Source organism: Enoplosus armatus, chromosome 2 (assembly GCF_043641665.1).
Source record: "Enoplosus armatus isolate fEnoArm2 chromosome 2, fEnoArm2.hap1, whole genome shotgun sequence".
NCBI classification, from domain to species: Eukaryota; Metazoa; Chordata; class Actinopteri; order Centrarchiformes; family Enoplosidae; genus Enoplosus; species Enoplosus armatus.
This window is the reverse complement of record NC_092181.1, coordinates 25,147,709-25,167,249: the sequence shown is the minus strand read 5'-3', so window position 1 is coordinate 25,167,249 and position 19,541 is coordinate 25,147,709. Positions and strand designations below refer to the sequence as shown.

The window sequence follows — 19,541 nt, the reverse complement described above, 5'->3', positions numbered from 1 at the left end:
TGTTATAAACATTGTCATAGAATGAAACCACGGTCTGGGCCCTGTATGTAATGTAGTGCCAGTGGGCCCCCCTTCCCCTTTTAATAAATCTAGTCTCACACATGCATCGATAGTAGAGCTGCATTGTTGTTGGCGTCGCAAAACCTCTTAGGGAGGAGGTCAGGATGGACGGATGGGCAACAAAGTGTGTAACTTTGGACCGTTGTTATACGTTCCTGTTTCCTACCAACAATCAACATTGCCTTCATTTCCAAACATCTTTTGAACCAAAACCACAATTTTTCCCTAATCTACCAAGTCGTTTTTTGTGTTTAAAACCTAACCAAGCCTGAAACATTGTGGTGCCAGATCAGAAAAAAAGCAGTAATATGAATAATTAAGGTAATGGTCACATGTAACAGTTTTAGATGGTAAAACAATGTACTCATGTGTGATACCTTCGTTCGAAGGTTTGGAAAGAGAACATAATAAAATATTCCTCATTGGTATTCATTTCATATCTGGCCTCTACACCGAGAAAGGATTATTGCATTTAGCCTGGTCCACTCTCTGGCTTTCTCTGATGGCCATGATGTAATTTAACTATTATAATGTCAGCTAACTAGGTTCAGCCTACTGTACATGCCAATAGTAAAGCATTCGAAAACACTGCTCAGTTCTGTTCACTGACCTTTCCGGTGAAATAGCTTTTGTTTTCCCTCATGTTGCTTTCTTTTCTCTTTTATTTGCTAAACGTTTTTGAAACGATGTGATTACGTTGATGCTCTCTTGAAGTCCCTATAGCTTATTGCATCTATGCTAAAATAATTGCGGTGATTTGACAGAGTGTAGCAGAGGTTGTAAATGGGTTTGACAGGGCTGGGGGGGAGGTGAAAGAGTTTTGGTTTTTAATTAAGTGGCAGAATTGCCTCTGAGATAATGATATTTGCTTTGTGCAAATTTTGGTTTGCAATCAGCCTCATTATATCAGCACTTGAGAGAGAGAGAGAGATACAGTGAGAGAGCCTTCATCTCTCTCTCTATGGCAATATCAGTAACTTGAGTAGATTATGTAATTAATCTTCTAGAGTCACATTGAGGGAGGGCAGTTAATGAGAGGAGAGGTGACAGACCCATGAAGACACACATGACACACACAATCACATGTTGTGGCCACAGTGTGTTCTTGCACATATATACTTAATTTTTCAACAGCTACCACCATTACACAAACAAACTGACACGTACAGTATGATGGAAACACTCGTCACAGATCATCCAGCATCGCTTTGTCTCACACTCTCTCACGCTTTCTCGTTCACAGACTGGCGTCCACACACACACACACACACACACACACACACACAGAGCGGGCGGTGACTCACAGTGTGAAGTTCTCTTCCGGGTAGCAGCGGTTCCTCAGCAGCCCCGCCCACAGCTGCACCCCGATGATGCCGAAGATGAAGAAGACGAAGAAGCAGAGGAGGAGGACGTTACCCAGCATGGGCAGAGTGTCCAGCAGCAGGTTCACAAGGATACGCATGCCTGAGGAGACAAACACAAAAACATTTATATCATGACAAACATGCCACATAACACTGACCTTCAGTATGAAATGAAATGAAATGAAAGTAGTTTTCTTTTCCTAAATTAAATGTTACCCATCTCTAATCTTAATTTTAAATCAGGACACTTTTCTTGTTGGGTCAGAGGTGAGTCCAGCAGCAGTGAGCTGAACTTGTGCTTGTTTGCCGAAAGGAATGGTTTGCTTCACAATAGCACCCCAAACTGCATTTACGTGTTTATCCTTCCCACAAACAGTCAGTGATAAATAAGGGTGATCCACAGTTCTGTGACACCTGAGTATTGGTTGTGATATTTTACTTTATCAAACGACGATTGTAAAAGTCAAAATGGTGATGGCCAATACTTTCAGGTTGCTAACAATAACAAACAGTCGAATCTTCGCAAGTTTAACAAACCTTTTTAAAATCTTTTTTTTTGTGTTATTATTTAATGTCAGTGCATTGGACCTTTAGTCTTTGACAGAGGCAGCCACTGAAAAGGAACACAGCTAGACAACACACACATTAGCCTGGCTGACCCTCTCTCAGGAAACCTAACAATTTATCTTTCATTCACTGACAATGACACGCTGATTGCTATATATACTGATAATATTCATATTATTCTGTCTTAAGGTATCAGTCAAGTATTGAGTTAGTTGCTCACGTGTTAAGTTGAAACCTCAAAGCGTGGACCAGCAACAGATTCTTGTATTTCTAGAGTTAATGGTAGAAATACACAAGCAAACACAAAGATGCGCCTGTCGAATTTGTGCACTCACACACAGAAACACACACAGACGCCCACTTTTCAAATTCTCATCTTTCCACCTAACTACCTCTTTCTCTCTCTCTTTTACACAAACACTCTCTCGTCCCTCCCACTCTTTTGCTCGTGCAGAAATGAACACATTATGCTTGCATTTCCATATAAGCTGTCTTATTATCATAATTAGCTAATCAATTGCTAATCTCCACACTAATTGTGATCCCACGGCCCATTACTTTGACTCTGATCTGTATAAGGAAACTAAACCAGGGGTTAAATTCTTTCTGTAAAATTGATAGAGGATTGATACAGCATTTAGCAGAGGGTAAGTGGGCATGCGGTCCTCAGACCTTGTCCCAGGGGTCCTGCCAAATGACGTAATGCTTTAAGATGTTTCAGTCGAAAAGAAGCAGAAGACAAGGAAGAGTATATTTCAAAAATAAAGCATCAAATATGTGACATTTCCATGAAAAAGTACAGCCGTAATTTGAATGTTATTTATGTTCCTATTCCTTGTGGGAAATGATCCTTAGCACTGCTGGAGGTGGCCATCACAACTGGAAAATGCACGTTTCTCATGAGAATTAAATCCCTCTCAAAGAGTGAGATTTCACTTTTGTTGGGAAAAATACAAAATACTCTCACATCCTTTTGGTATAAACACAGGCAGACACGGACTTGACCTTTGGTGAATAGTATGCTGAGCTGAGTTTAGATCATTTACAGGTATTTGAAATTCCTCAAAATTCAAACATTTAGCTCTCACTGCCAGGGAAACAGAATAACAGAAGATACCCAGAAAATAATTTTTAGTTTGATCCATTTCTATTAATGGCCTTGTTTTAGCAGTTTATTTTTCAATTAGTGTGATTATTGGCTTTAACTACATATGCAAAATGCCATTCAAACCAAACTAAATTACAGTGAGTTGAACTCTACTGGAACTGAAGTCTAACCGTGACATCAAGGAACCTGATTTCCTTTGAGAGAGTTGTCTCTTTTCCCCACAATGATGTAGCAGCTTATAGTGCTGCAATATCACTCAAGACATCCTAATGTGGGAATATTAACAACTTATCACCAGTAACAACAACATGTTGACGAGTACTCATGGGTTGGACCAAATCCACATATTAACATACTGGGATACAGTGATCCGCAGCTTAAAAAGAATGTGGGCCAAAGGCGTGATCCCAACTTCCTACCCCCTACTTAGCGCCCTTGCTCGGATCACTCCCATCTTCGAACTTCCTTTTGATCTCAACTACACACCTGTAAAGTTTTGTGACTGCGTCTTGCACGGTTGTGATGCCACAGACAGACAGACATTTAAACTCCGCAAAGCTTCTGTGGTAGTTCCCGTTACAGTAGGTGTCTCAGGACCACATTTTGCCATGATGACACACACACAGAATCAAACCAGCCATGCGCTGTCGTGGCTGGTAAAGAAGGAAAGATGGAAAGCAGGGATAAAACAGCACATAAAAGGACACAAGCCTTTTGCTCAAGTTTGAGATGTGATTAAAAGATGAAACGATTCAAAACTGCTCCCTCCAGGACGTAAAATTAAAGTCACTTAATAATAGCATTAGTCTGGCTATTTGATCATGGGATATTACCGAGTGTTGATTAAATAGAACAACAAATGTTTGTTCTATATAAAAGGCAACTTGAATCATTTGAATCATTTACAGCAGATTGCGGGAGCAGCTGCAGACGGAGGGAGGGGAATGTTAGGAGCAAAGAAGAAGGAAAGGTAGATTAGAAGTGAGAATAAACAGAATATAAATGAAAAGAGGGGCGGCAGAGGAACAAAGTGCTGATGACCGTTACCTGCTAACACAGCCTTCCCCCAGGGGGGGGTTTGTGGGTAATGTAGTAAACAAGCCTTTAAGCTGTGGCCAGTGGGAGCCAGACCTGGATAATTTCCATTAGCGTCCCATTAACTGACTCGTCTGTTCATTTCACACATCCTCCACTGAGAGTGTGTGCACAGTCAGTCAGTATGTGCCTTCAAGTGTGTGTATGCAAGTGTTTGTGGCTTTGCATTGGTTGCGGCTTTGTGTCCCTGCATATATTGCTCGTGCAGTGTGTGCGCCTATGCTGGTGTGTTTGAGTGTGTCTGCATGAGTGAAGCACTCTGTGACTCTGTTTGTGTCTCTCCTGCAGCATGGAGATTGAATTACCCCTGAGATGAGCTCTGTGGTAAATTGTCTTTAATAAAAGAGAGAATTGCTTCTTTATTCATCCAACAAATAAAGACGAGTAAAGTAACTGGCTTTTGGCAGCTGGTGCTGGTGCAGAGCACGACTGTGTTTGTTATAAACTGACCTTTTCATCCTGTGGCCACTGCGGCTGGTGGTTTCCAAAATAACTTGACACTTTCATATTTCATGTTGGTAATTGTCCTGTCAATACTTGATGAAGCATAAGTGAGCCATTCAATACCAGTTCAAGACAGCTTCTATGCTTCTCTGGACCGACCGAAATGTTGGTCGATTTGGGATGATTGAACAATTCAACATTTGAAACTGTTCATTTTTTGCATTATTTGCAGTGTTGGTAACTACAGGAATGATTGTGTCTACCAGAGAAACTTTTTCATAGTTCTAAGAACAGTGGGAGGACCCCGCACCTTTTTATTGTGTTTCCACAGCAAGAACAAGGAGCGACCGTAGTTCTTAGAGTTCCACAGCACAAGAGGAACCTTGAGTGTACAGTTATTGGTCCAGACATAAGTGTACGTTGATTGGTCAAACGCGAGCCAATGCAGCACCAGCAAACACCAAAACCTGTGTAAAAGCTCATAGCAGTAGCCTTAAAAAATGTGCCAAAACACGGACAAATGGACCGACATTGAAGTCCAGGCTTGTCAAAACGCTTGACTTGTCAAAACGAAATGTAAAATCTTGTTTGTGACGTTGCTATACCAACCGCCGGCAGAGAACGCAAAGTTGATGATGATGGAAATGTCATTAGTTTAATGTAAAGGTATTTGGTCATAAAGTATTCAACAAATTATAATTCATGAACATGAATATACAGTATATACAAAATGTCATGTCACCAAAGTGGCGCCACGTGAGCCACGCTACTAGCATGGCAAAAAAAAAAGGAGCTAACATTACTCCAGCATCCACCACCCTTACTTTTTGCCTTGCTAATTAAAGGGATCACTGCTTCCTGCACTTGCACTTAACATTGGCATTGGGTGTGAATCGGGCGCTGAAGAATCCTCCAACATCTTCCTACAAACAGGAGGTGGCAATTTTATTTTGTTTCCTCTAGGAATAGCTGGGCAAGAGCTTTTGGCTAGTTAGTTTAGTTATGAAATAATCACAATGGCAGACAAGGAATAGATCACCACCCAAGAAGAAGAAACAAGAAGAAGAAAATGTATTACAATTGTTTGTGTGTGTGTGAATGAGTGTTGGGATAGCGCTGCTTGTCAATCCACCTGCATGTTATCAAAAAATAAAGGAAATATAATAAAAAGTGTGCAATGGCTGCATCGACTCCCTTTTCTCATCTGATCTTCCACTCTGCCGTCCTCTCTGTCCTTTTTATCTCTATTCATCCAACGACTCCCTCTATCCCTTGGACTTGTCTCCTCGGCTCTATCTATCATCATAATGGCCTGCTCATCTGAGTCCCCCCGCATCTCTCCTCTCATCATCCCTCGCTTCCTCTCGTACATCTTCGCCTTCATGGAGCCGGATGATCCCCTCTTCCCTACCTCGTTTATCTCTCTTTCTGTCTCTTTTTCCTCCCCGCTCACCTGCTTCCTTAACCCAAATGCCGTGTAGTTTTTGAAATGTTGCTGAATAAACCACAAATAAAGCTTCAGTCTAGTGTGAGGGGATCTAAGTGTTTGGCGACTTTCTTATAGCGCCTCTTTTCTTGCTTGTTTCTAAGCTCTGTTACAGATAGACCAATAAAACACATTTGCCTTTTTAATGTGAAAAAGGAAGCTCAGTGAATAGAAAAGTCACCTCCGCTCATTAAATTGCCAGATTACAGCTGTAAACATGGTTTAGACTCTAATGACTTATCATGGTTGTGTCCTCCCAACAGAGAGCTGTACAAAACAACCCATTCAATGGCAAATTAAGTCCACCTTGCACGGCAACATTGCCAGCCATTATGGAGGTAATGGAAGCTTGGAATGCAAACTTCTATAATGCCAAACTTAGAGAGTGGAACAAGTTAGATATTGTTTAACGTTTGCTTTGTTACATTAAGGAGTGCAAAGTTAACAACATTTACTTTTTAATGTCATGCCTTCTGGTGAGCACAGCCTAAGAGGATAGTAATTATTCCTGTTACTTGTCAACAAAACGAAAACACAGGTCATCTGAACGCATCTGAACAAACTACCAAAGCTGTCCATGTGAGGACAGTCTGGTATGAAAAATGACATGTGCGTGAACACACACACACACACACACACACACACACAAACACGGCTGAGTCCTGTCTGGTGGGAACAAGATGGCGTTTTCTGATCTGATGCCCCTATCGACAGGGCAACATCATTTGTCAGTGCACTCCAAAATTGTTATAAAACACAAAAATAAAAGTGTTTCTTTTATCTCACACTGCCACGGGTGGGTTAGGTTTAGATACAAAAAGGACCAGGTTTGGGAAAGATGGATCAAAATACTGCAACTACTCAGGAAACCCCTCTTCCTGAGTCTGGATTAGAGATTGGCTCTGACTGAATGATGCAAAGAGGAACACTGATAAAAACATGGGGAATGCAGTGATAGAGGTAGTATGGAGGAGAGAGAAAGAAAAATAAAAAATGAATAAGGAAATGTAGAAGACTTTCTCTCTTTTCAACTGAAAGCATTTCAACAGAGACACAAATAAAGAAAGAGAGACAAACCGACAGAGAGGTATCCCTGGAAACATGTATGTTTAAGGGCTCTCCATGTGTGCAGGCTCATGTATGTTCTGTATAAATTATATGCCAAATAAAGAAATCAACACATTTCCCTGTGGCCAACCAAATTTGCCGCACATGCTTTCAGAGAAGAAAAAAAAGAAATTGCTCGGATAGTTGATGTTGCAGATTTATGAGCAGTGGGGGGTTTAGCAATTATGCTTATAAGGGAGGCGAAACAACATTAACTTCAAGCACCAGCATATCCGACTTAGAGAGTACTCATAGCTTCTTAAAATGATTGCCTGCTAGGCGCAATTTAGACACATAAAGCACAAAAGCAACTAGAAGCAAGCTCTGATTATTCTCATCAAAAAGAACCGCGACTAAGCAGCACTCGCGGAGTCAAAGGGACGGGGTTGGAGCGCTCGAAACACTGACAAAACACTTCACTGACGTCTGAACATTGCTTCAGTGATGGGTTTGGGTTCTGAGGAGGTTTTCTTTTTTAAATTAGAACAGCTCAGGGTGGACAAAATTACTTTTTAGGAATTTAGATAGCCCTGTGCACTTCGTGTCCTTCTCACACAGGATGAATACAGCTATCATAACAGTACCCGACACACTGGCTGGACAGAGAGGAAATGTGACCTTCCTGTTTGGACTAGTTTTCAGTCTTTCCATTTTTATTCTTGTGCAGAGGTCCATCACTGTTTGAAATGCACAAGACAAAATCAATTTGCTCACGGGCACAACTGCTCATCGAAACAACAGGTAAACAATCAAAATGGCATCATTACCGCCAAGACAACGAGGCATTTGGGCTGCATCTGGCAGTCAGGTTTGTGTCGACACGTACAATTGTGGTTTCATGTGGCCTCCTCTCTCCTGAATGAATAATGGCATGGAACGGGATCAGTACTGCAGCATTTGTTGTGTCACAACAATACCACGAGGCATTTGCAAGCAAAGTGGAGCCATAAACACCATTCTCGGACCCAGCCTTACAATAGCTGTTTTGTTTTGGATCCAATAAATGCTGATTTTTAACTGAAATTGTACACAGGTTGGTTAAAAGAAGACATACCATACCATGAAAAACTAATGACCAGCTTAATCAGCAGTCTATTATTTCTAAAGAGGAACTCCAGCTATTTAGTATTCGACTGATTTCCATCCATGCCACTAATGTCTAAAATCATGAGCCCAGTATCGTAACAATTAAATTCACAATGGATGATCCAGCACCTCACATTTTATAGCCAGTGTTTAACAGTCTGTTCCAATGCAGGACGTAGCCTGTCCTTTATGTAGCGAGGTGGGGGTCGGGCTGGTGGATGGGTGTGCAGTGTGTTTGTCTTTCATGTCCCGTAGGAAACCCAAGTCCATGTCCTGTCACAGACTTATTGTTCACCATTTTTTATTTGAACGTTTTAGTGTTTTAGTTGCCTAAATCTACCTCAACCATGAATGTTCCCTAACTTTAATCACATTGTAGTTTTATATAGTTATATATAGTCATGTGAAGATTTGATTCTTATGTATCTTGGTGATTGGACTTGTTTATTCCCCATTATAGGAGAAAGTATATCAACTTTAAACGGCATCATCATCCAAATTTGAGTGACTTCAAATGCATTGTGAGGAGAATTTTCTCCACTGAACTAACAGTTAAATCGATGAAAACAAGCTGAAGGCGAGTGAATTCTCAGACTGTTTTTAGCTACTGTCGAGAGATAAAATGTCTGCACAGTCATCAGTGTGGTCCTCTTGTGAAATACAACTCTGTTGAGATACAGCAGCACATTCTTAGATGTCTCTCTCTAATTACTAAAATAACATTGAAACTTATGAGTCAGCCATGGACTGCAGACTCTTCCTCACTCTCCCTTATTATCACAAGCAGACATGATGTGTATTTCTTCTGACTGGCCTAAAATATAATTTTTTGGGGTTGCTGATGAGTGATAGTCGGGCTAATCAGTTCATATGCATCTACTTTAGATTACAAACATATCTTGTGGTGGGATGTTGCTTGGATCACGCATTTTTAAATCAACATACCAGCAAAACTTTCATTACTGACATATCTGCAAAGTGTTCACTGCCAACATACAGTTTGTTCCCCCATTTGTTTTCCGTTGATTATTTCTACAATACCTGCTGAGCAGATTCTGTGAAAGCATGACTAAAGCATGGTTAAGTCACTTAACTCAAAGAAAATTTGGGACATGGCCACTCCACTACACTGAGCGCCCATTCAAATCCTCATTATGACCTTTGTCTTTTGAACATCCTCTGCTAAACAAAGTTCTCTTTGATGCCTTTATGGTCAAATCCAAGCAGTAACCACTGCATGTAGTCTTCATCTAGGACTGACCAAAATCTGATATACTTGCTGATTCAATTGTGTTTTGTTTGTGCTTAATTATGCATTTATCTTCAGTATCTCCTGCTGCTACATTATGAAGCTTCCAGACCTCTCAGATCATCTGGGACAGGTTTGCTTGCTGTCCCCAGAGTCCAAACTAAACATGGAGAAGCAACATTTAGTTTTTATGCACCACTCATCTGGAACAAACTCCCAGAAAACTTGACGTCTGCTCCAACTTTCTGTTATTTTCGTTCAGTCAAGGCTTGAGACTTTTCTGTTTTCCACTGCTTTTCATTAAATTCAATTTAAAATCTATAATCATATACTTCACTGCACTGTAGCTGCGCTATATTTTTTATTCTCCTGTCTTATTCTAGTTTATCTAAGTTTTAGCTTCTATTTTATTTACTCTTTTAAGTCCTATTTTATATCACCTTGTGTTTCTTTTATATCTCGTCTTCTGTACTGATATTTGAATAGCCTTGTTGTTGAAAGGTGCTATACAAATCAACTTAAGGTAAGGTATGGTTTGGTTTGGTTTGGTTTCAGGATGGTATAATATGGAATAGTTATGTTATGTTATGTTATGTTATGGCGTAGTATGATGACCCTAAAATAACTTTGATAAGTTGTTCACAACAGTGGATAAAGATCATCATGGCTCTAATCAGCTCAAAGCCAAATCCCACTCCCTCCAGCAAACAATAAGTATAGCTCGTTGCCACCTAATCTGAACATGTTCACAGCTGAGGTATTCCTGGCTCAGTGACTCACATTCAGCACCTCGGACAGCGACCAAACTGCCAGGCCCTGGCTGCTCCTGCGAGCAGCTGTCCATGGTGCTGAATGAGAGCCAAAGACGGCGTTGCATGACTGAACGTCCTCTCATCTCTCAGTTTTCAGACATGTAATGGTTGTTTTCTTCAGCAGTAATCAAAGAGTTCTTTTAAAAACAGCAGAACAATAATTTGATGACATGTCGGTATTGGCACCAACTCAGTGATGAACATACAGCTGAGGGTGCCCATCACGGGTGGGCAGCCAAAGTTCACTCTCTCCTTTTGGCTAAAATTGTATTATAATACATTTCATCAATTTAAGTAACAGTCTGAAGTGGTGTTGTGACTTACTTGGCACCCTGTTAATTGCTTTGAGAGGGCGCAGTACCCTCACTGTTCTGATGGCAGTGAAGTTGACGTTCTGCAGGTCCAGCGAGTATTCAATCATCCTGGAAAATACAAAGAAAACAGACAGAAAAACTTCTTAACAACACAAATACTTCCAGATGTTTACAGTCTATTTAAAGAAACAACCACTGAAGCGCATGTGAACATCACAGAGGAGGAATTTCATCTGAACCTCTGAATTTGTTGATATAATGAACTCCTCCCTTCATGTTTGTTCCTATTAAAACAGAAAAAAGCCTAAACAGAAGCGTTCACAAGCTCGCACAGTCAGGGTCCTGTTGTGCCAAGCCTAATATGAATTAATGAGCTGGGATTTGTGTACCTGATAAAGTAAGACATTCAAAGAAACAGGGGTCACTGGTATACTTCCTAACATTAGCTGACTGTACTTACAGGAAGTAACTGCTTCTATGTCTTTAAACACACTGCGTGACAACACAAACATGAATTAGTTTGCAACTCATCCATTAGTGAGTGTGGGTGTATCGCTTTACATGGCAGAGTTTGACAGTGCTGAGCTGGCATTAAAAACCAGGCGTTTCATCATTCTGACACAGATGGAGGAAGATGTCAAAGTACGAGTGAAGAATTACAGTAGACCTCCTGCAACCCTCGATATACCTTTTAGCAAATGTAGTGAAAGCATCAAAGTGTATCCTGCCGGTTCGCGGGCTCGCACAAGCATGAGAGGCATGAGATTAAACCTGCAACCATCTGAGATGAAAGCAGAGCCTTGTGAAGGAGCAGGGATTGGAGGTGGAGGGAGTAAACAAGCTTGAAGTAAAACTAGGTGGGAATAATGGAAGGGAAGGGAAGCAGAGAGTGAGTATTTTGCAATTTGACCTATTTCTGACAAATTCATTACAGGGAAAACATACTTTGCGTGAAGAGTGGCAACATGAGAGACAGTGAGAGTGCAGAGAAGGAGGAAGAGGGCAGAGAGAAAGAGGAAGAGAGAAGAAACGGGGGGATGACAGGAGACGGAGAAAATGTGACATGAGGACGGATAGATCAGAAACCAACTCGAGTAAAGCACCAAGGGATGATTAAGTGCAATATAACGATGGCAATAAAGCGAGATTGAGAGGGAGAGGGAGACAGCCAGAGGGTTTTATCAAGCGTTGGAGATAATTACGATGTTAGGAACAGAGAGACAAAGAGAGGGGAGCAAAATGCATTTACCTGGCTGAACAAAAGGAAACTGCTCTCAGGTTGAGAAAGAGGGGGGGGGGGGGGGGGGGGTAGAAAATTGTCAAGATATGGGAAAAAGAAAAGTTTCAGGTATTTCTCACAAATATTCTACTCCAAGATATTCCAGCACTCTATAATAACAAGCTCATTTCAATGAGAGGTTAGAGAGCCTACCAGGTGATTTTTCAAGAGTTTAAAAAGCCCCAGCCAATTAAACGCTTTCAACCTTTCCGACCTTCCGACCTGCACATCTCAAGAGGAGTCTTCCAAAAAACTTTGACAGCAAAATAACAGCGAAATAGACAGTAACATAGAAATCCTCCGATTTCCTGGTGTTCCAGTGGGAGTTTCACTGTTTGAAATGGAATCCTGCGAAGTTTCGAAGTTGAAAATGTAACTCAAAAAAAAAAACATGGCCATGTCGAAGTTCTGCCAGGATTCGGGAAAATATAGGCACTGCCAACTTCAATTAAATGTTGCAGAGTTGTACCTCATTTGGAAGCTGGAAAAACTTGACCAGGCAAAAGTTTGAAAGTTGAAACCTGCAGCTGCACTGTAATTCCAAATTAGCTCAAAGGTGAAACTCCTTAACAGAACAGTTTGCTTTATTCTTTGCAGTCCAGGAAGCAGACCTCTGCACATGCTTGAAAGCACCCTCAAGTTGTGAATCTAACTCAGTGAGCCATGAAATATGAATCCGTCCTCTCGCCAGCATATTAACTTAACCTTGGCGGTGACAGGAGCCGGCCGAGCTCTGATTCTGCTACAGTTCCTCCACAAATCAGACAAAACCGTGCTAGTAAAACACACCGAGCATGAAAAGTAAGGTCAGAGTTCCTAGAGTACCTGGATACGGCCATATCTGTGTGAGATCACAGAGATTGTGGCTATGATCTAATTTGACAGGCAGAGCAGAGGAACGAGCAAACAGTTCATCCACTTCCACAACAAGAGGAAGAAAAAAGTATGTTGCATGTAGGAGTTTAAGCCACTGCACAGGGTGCAAAGGGAGGGGGTACATTAAAAAAGCAAAATATAAATTCCCCTGAAAGAAAATAAGAGTAAGGGAATGTTGAAAACATTAAAATTAAATTTTTAATTTTTGAAAGAAATCAAGAAAGACCGTGGTAAACGGTACATGACTATGTGCAAACTGTCCTGCAGTATATGGACGTCCCCTCTTTGATAGGAAGACAATGGTCAGGGTCCAATGTTGGCAATTTGTTTTAGTTCTTTTTAATAAATAAACATATTTGCATCTATATTACGTGAAAGGACCCACTTTTCTCCTATTTCTCTGATCAGAGACAGTAGTCTACACTTTGTAGGTACAGGATGATGGTACCCTGTTAGTAATATAGACAAGTTTGACAATAATTTGGCTGGTGTCCGCTGGAAAAGGACAAATTTAACTAACTAGACTGAGAGTAAGTACTGCCAGGCTTCTACAGCTGCGATTTCAAACACTGTGTTGCAGTGCAATGAAAGGGCAGGTGTCCGAGTGTGTGTGTGTGTGTGTGTGTGTGTGTGTGTGTGTGATGGCAAACATAATGGTGATTTGTTTATCTGAGTAATTTTCTACAGCAATTTTAGATAAGGCAGCTCATTTTGGCTACACAAACGCACACGATTACACATATGCAACATATACACTTACACAATTATACTTGTGCACACAATGATACACACACACACACACACACACACAAAGACACAGTCTATTATACACAAAGGCACAATAACACACACACACAGCTATTATTACCCCCGATACACCCTTGTTTTTCACACACTGAGCAGATACAGACAGATGACCTCAGTATCACACTCAAGTACAATCACACACATACTGTACACACTCACACACACACACTACGTAGGGAAAGTGGTCAGGGCAGACTCTGGGCTCACACAAAGCTGTGTCAAATCAGAGGGCCACACAAATGCACCAAAGCACAACCACACACACACACACACACACGCTTTCTGTCTCTCTAACAGTAATACACACTCACATCCCAACTCTAACACGCACGCTCCTGAGGAGTGTAGTTATGTAAGCCATGAACCCACACACACACAAACACACACACAAGTAAAACTAAATTTAGTGTCTGTCTGTGTTTGAGTTAGGACTGCTCTCCAACCAAACAGCCTCATGAATATTTGAATGGAGGAACTAGATTACTTTAGCTTCAGAGGGGAGAATGTGGATTTTTAACCGGTTCTTAAACATCCTCCTTCTCTTTGTGGTGTTTTCACTCCCTTGTGTCTTTTCTCTTGAGGGAGCTGCTTTGTCTCCCCCATTTACATTACCCCGGAAAAGTGCTGTCACAAGTTGGCATTATAAAATATTCTCTCAGGAGGCATCCGGGTGGAACGGTGGGAGTTTTTCTCCAGGGTTGCCCTGCTGGTTGAAAAGGAAAGCTTTGAATGTTGAAGATCATGTAAGGAGCAGGATTTGAAACGCTACACAAGATTCATGGGTACATCTGTAGTGTTGAGTGAAAAATCCCATATCGAAAGGACAAGATTGTAATGGTTTGAGAATTCAATGGCTGGCCCATAATTACAGGCACAATACAACATCCAAAACGAAGCACAAACATCTTCATACAAGTTAAGAAATAAAGAATTCCAATTCGCATAACTCTTACAATGAGATTTTCAGAGAAATTGTTTGCTGTATATATTTTTGCTTTAATTTCTATTGCTATCCAATAGCAAATGGCCATAATGAATATTTGATGAGGTTGTTGATCAGTGCAAAAAAGACGAACTCGTTACTTCAACGAGTGCAGAGAGTTCTGCCTTTCAAAACTCACTGTCAGGATGCCTCAAACAGCGAAGGAAACTAGAGGGTTTTTCTCATTGAAAGGTGAAGTCGCGGGTTAAGTTTTCACCTCTCAGTGACCGTACACTCGAAAACCCTAAAGGACACATAAGTGTTGCACATTAGACAAAGGTTAAGTGTTCGCTTGGAGCCTCTGTTCACAGCACTCTCATTTTTTTGCCTCAATTTCAATCAAATGAATGTGGCGTTCCCAACAGTGTTAATTATTTTGCCATGGCACAGTGATCTTCAAAAGCCACATTAACAACAGTCAGAGCCAAACACTGCACTCCATCATCAGAGTGTGATAGAGCTGCTTTTAAGCTGCAATTTGTTACAAAACTAATTTTATTAGTTTGTGATTGAATTTTAATTATCTTAATCCATAATATATATGGTGCATGTGAGCAGCACATGTCATGATTGGCCTCCTGTTACTGTCCCTACTAGTTCTGTATATTTGATTATTTTTATTTGTATTGTGTATATACTGTGTTTCCTGTTTCTCTATTTTTTACATTTACCTGTTTAATCAGCTATGTTCTGATTATTCAATGGCTCTTTTGAACCTGTTAGTGAATGTACTGATATCAACATTAGTTGCTTTTAAATGCTTTCTATAAAACAACTTACTTGACTTGAAAGTGTAAGTCCCTTCCTGTGGTTTACTGCACCTGCTTGCCCACTGTGAGTTACAGTGTGTTGCTTTCTGATTATGTCAATCTTACTGTTAGTGTACAAATGTTTAAGAGTGATTTAAATTGTAAAAAGACACATATAAGATGGAGTTGAATCACAAACCTGTGGATCTGTAGAGAAAATGTAAGTAAACAAGACTACGAATGTACAGCCACAATAACAGTTCTGTGAGGATGCACACAGCGCTGCTTTGAGCCACATGCTAATGTCGGCATGCTAACATGCTCACAATGACAACATGCAGATGTTTAGCAGGTATAATATTTACCACATTCACCCTTTTAGTTGTCAGTGTGTTAGCATGCTAGCATTTGCTAAGTATCAATAAACACAAAGCACAGCTGAGGCTGATGGGAATGTCATTAGCTTTGCAGGTATTTGGTCATCAAGGAAAGAAGAGGAAGACATTTTGACCTGATGATGACACTAGATGATAAGTCAGGTGATCGCCAAAGTTATTATGATTCATCCTCTGGGGAACATGAATGTCTGCACCAAATTTAATGGCATACATCAAAAAGATGTCAAGCCATTTCACTCAAAACCACAAATGTCAACCTCATGGTGTCTGCAGGCAAAAGTGAAAAATCAGCAGCTATTCTCTCAATGGTTGTGTATCTGCTATAGTGGCTGAGACATACAGACATAACATTTACACACACACATTACAGCTCACCAGCATTAACAGCAAAAGTTAATCTGTTTTCACTCACATTATACATTTAGGCCATTCGGCTGGCTGTACACCGGCCTAATAGGCGAGAATAAACTAATATGGCAATTACCGGAGAGCACTAAATGTCTCATTTTATGCCAACAGTCGAGGCCAAACTCCTTCTGGAGAAGATGGCATCAATTATTAAAATGAGATTAATGGATGCAGTAGATATTCTGTCCCAGAAGAAGTTTGCAAGTCAGAGAAGATAGAGGGCCACACACTTGCACACAGACAAGTGAGCACACAAGACTCATACTCATTTACAACAGCTCTGAAGCACTGGTTTCCCTCTTTACCTTTTCCCTCCTCCCTCCTGTTATCCTTTCTACCAACTTTTCCACTTCACAAACTCTCTCTTAAATCTCTTCCTTTAACGCTTAAATTCTATCTCTCCACTTTTACGTCTTCATCCTCTTCATTTCCTCCCAATCTGTTTTGTTTTGTCCTCTGTGAGTGTGTTTTCTCTCCAGGTCTATTGTTTTCCATTCTCACATTCCTACAGTGTGTCGTGTGGTGTCAGAGCTCTAATGAGCTACTGTTACACCTCCAGCTGGGTACAGATGCTCATGTCCCTCTGTGTGTGTGTGTGTGTGTGTGTGTTATATGTGCAGACATGTGAATATCTTGAAAGATGAAAGCCAGCTGTCTGCTGAAGCTGCTGTGGTCACATTACCCATCTCTTCCTGTTAGACTCTACACACGTCATATTTAAGCCTCTGACTTTATAACTATTAAAACATACTGTGGAATAAAATACACAGTAGGAGAATCAATGGTTGAGTTGGACTTTGTCACAGTAAAGTGGACCCACTTTGTCAACACTAAGCTATTAATATCAATTTCATCTACGTTCATTCAGTACAGCAGGGGTGTGTTTAGCCTCACTTAGCACAAACACTAGCAGCAAGCAACAAATGGTTGACCAAGCTCCATTAATGGTACCCAGTGTTGCCAACTATTTTCAATGGTAAATAGCTATAGCCTGCTTGAAAAATCGGTCAGTTTCCATAAATATCATTACACAATCCCCATATCAATAAAAGATTAAACTATTGAAAACATTTTCACAAAATTAAGTCAAACTAAGCTTAAACAACTCAAACTAGCTTTATCATTAGCTGCATTAGCTGCAATCACTTCATCAACATGTTACTCAATTTACCTGTAATTTTACTTTTTCAACTCTTATTATTTCGTTTAGAACAACGACAGAGGAGAAGGAGTCTTCCAGGTAAATAGCGTGGATTTGTGATAAGTCTGAACATGTTGCTGCTCTGTCGCACTCGATGAACACAGTCCAGAAAGGAGAAGAGAGAGGTGCTAATGTTGACAGATTTGTCGCTAGGCTCTTAACAAACGCTGAAGGGCCCTTCAACTATAACAATTGTGAATAATTGTGGAAAAAAAAATGTGATTTAACAAGGAGTGAGCTTATGTAGTGAAGATATTACCGGCCTGGGCCCAGCATCTCAGATATCCAGCCCTCATTGAGACAACTACTGCCGCTTAACTATCCCCCGTGCGTCCAGTGTTTGTGCTAAGCTAGGCTAAACATGTACTAGACCTAAACCTTTTCTGTCTTAGTAGGAGAAGATCATGCCTTCCAAAAATCGCTGAGTGGTCTTTATACAGGGTAGCTGCATTAAACAACATAGGAATAGCGTCATCTACCTTTCTGTTTTGGTAGGCTATTTTATTTGAAGCACATTTCTTCCGTGGTTTTATGAGTGGATACAGTTTAAGCGTGGGTGGCCTAAAGTCTTAATCGAGGCTCTGACCCTGTCTATGTGCTCTTCCAGTTATGCAACTCAAAGTCAAGTCAAAGTGCATCAATCATCAAAGTGAACGTATGACACCCGGGGGGCATTTAAACAGATGTAAGTGAAATATTCAGGACTCACAGGGACAGCCTGTAAAAAGCAATCCACATCATGTTTATACAAGTACATTTCACTGCTGACTCCTGATGATTTAAAAGTTCATGAAAGCCTTATATTTGCTTCTTTTAACACGATGCCAGGTTTATCTTTACTGGACTGAACTGTAGTCAGAGTACAGAGTCACAGTACTGACCAAACGGCGTGACTGACGAGGGAAAAAAATACCAGTATGCATGTATGTATGTATATTCTATATTAGTTAAATGACACTACAACTTTATCAGAGAATAATCAGCCATGAATGCACACACATCTGTTTAGACAGTTGGTGCTATGTGATACCAGACTGATTGCCAGGCTTCATTTACTGTACGCTTAGTATCAAAAACTAATCAGGATCATTAACTAAATAACCTCGTGCATCATGTTCCAATTACATTAATTACAACATGTGCATATGGCAACATGTGTACCCAAACAAACACTGCAAAAACACATACATGCAAAAGACTGAGCTTTAGTAAATGAAACACTTCATATACAGTACGTCCATCACCCCTTGCATTGAATAGGCAGTGTAAATTAATGTTTACATTTAGAGTGTATAGACACATACACATGCACACACTTACCACAAATATGTTGGATAATATGTTACAGTGCAGCACTCTACCATGGTAATCGGCATTTACCCCTTCTTCAAGTCTTATATTGAAAAAGAAAAAGAAAAAATACAAAAGAGGCATCGTATCTACGCAATTATTGACGACACACTTACAAGCACAAGCCATATTGCTGCAGGACGCTTTATGAACATGTGACACCATATGATGTTGGTCCAAGATGGCGTCATCTTTTGGCATCGGGTGGTACTCAAAAAAAAGGGCTAAAGGACTATAAAATCTGATTTGGTTCAAATAAAGTGCTCTTCAGCATGCAATATTGGTACTCATATTTATGTTTGCAGTGTTTTATTTCTATTTTTATACCTAGTGCTCTTTTATACTATGGTTTCCGCAGTAATCTCATCACAAGAATTGAAGTGCCCAGTTTGACCAGATGTTACGACGTACACCTGTTAGCAAACACCCACAGAAACAAGGAGATCAGAGATTTCACGAGACATCAACTAAGTACTCAAAAACTCCTTCGTTGAGCATTTCATTCTCCCTTGTCGAAAAACGTTTTGCTGGCATTCTCAGTGGGGTTGCAGACTGTTCTGTGTTACTGAGTAATGACTAGATGATAGAGTGTCTGATTCAGCACTACAGCAGCACAAGTTCTTTCTCTTCAGAGCTGACAGGATGGTAGATTCACTAAAAAACAATGACGTAGCAGCAAATGCTTTGTGAGTCAAGTGTAGTGTACTGACTCAAAGGTTTTGTCAGTGTGAAAGTCTTACAATTAGATGCAAAGCCTTTTAATTCAATACTGTAAGTCAAACGCTCAGTGTTTCATCAA

At 40.5% G+C, this 19,541-nt stretch overlaps 1 protein-coding gene across 1 annotated transcript in view; it reads right to left on the bottom strand.

Moving 5' to 3' along the window:
* LOC139300060 (voltage-dependent T-type calcium channel subunit alpha-1I-like) overlaps positions 1–19,541 on the bottom strand; it is a 144,763-nt gene that overhangs the window by 90,204 nt on the left and 35,018 nt on the right. The window contains exons 4-5 of the mRNA XM_070923041.1: positions 10,703–10,800; positions 1,365–1,524 (exon numbers count right to left, since the gene is read on the bottom strand). Of these exons, the coding sequence (XP_070779142.1) occupies positions 1,365–1,524; positions 10,703–10,800 (258 nt within the window). The remainder of the gene's footprint in view (positions 1–1,364; positions 1,525–10,702; positions 10,801–19,541) is intronic.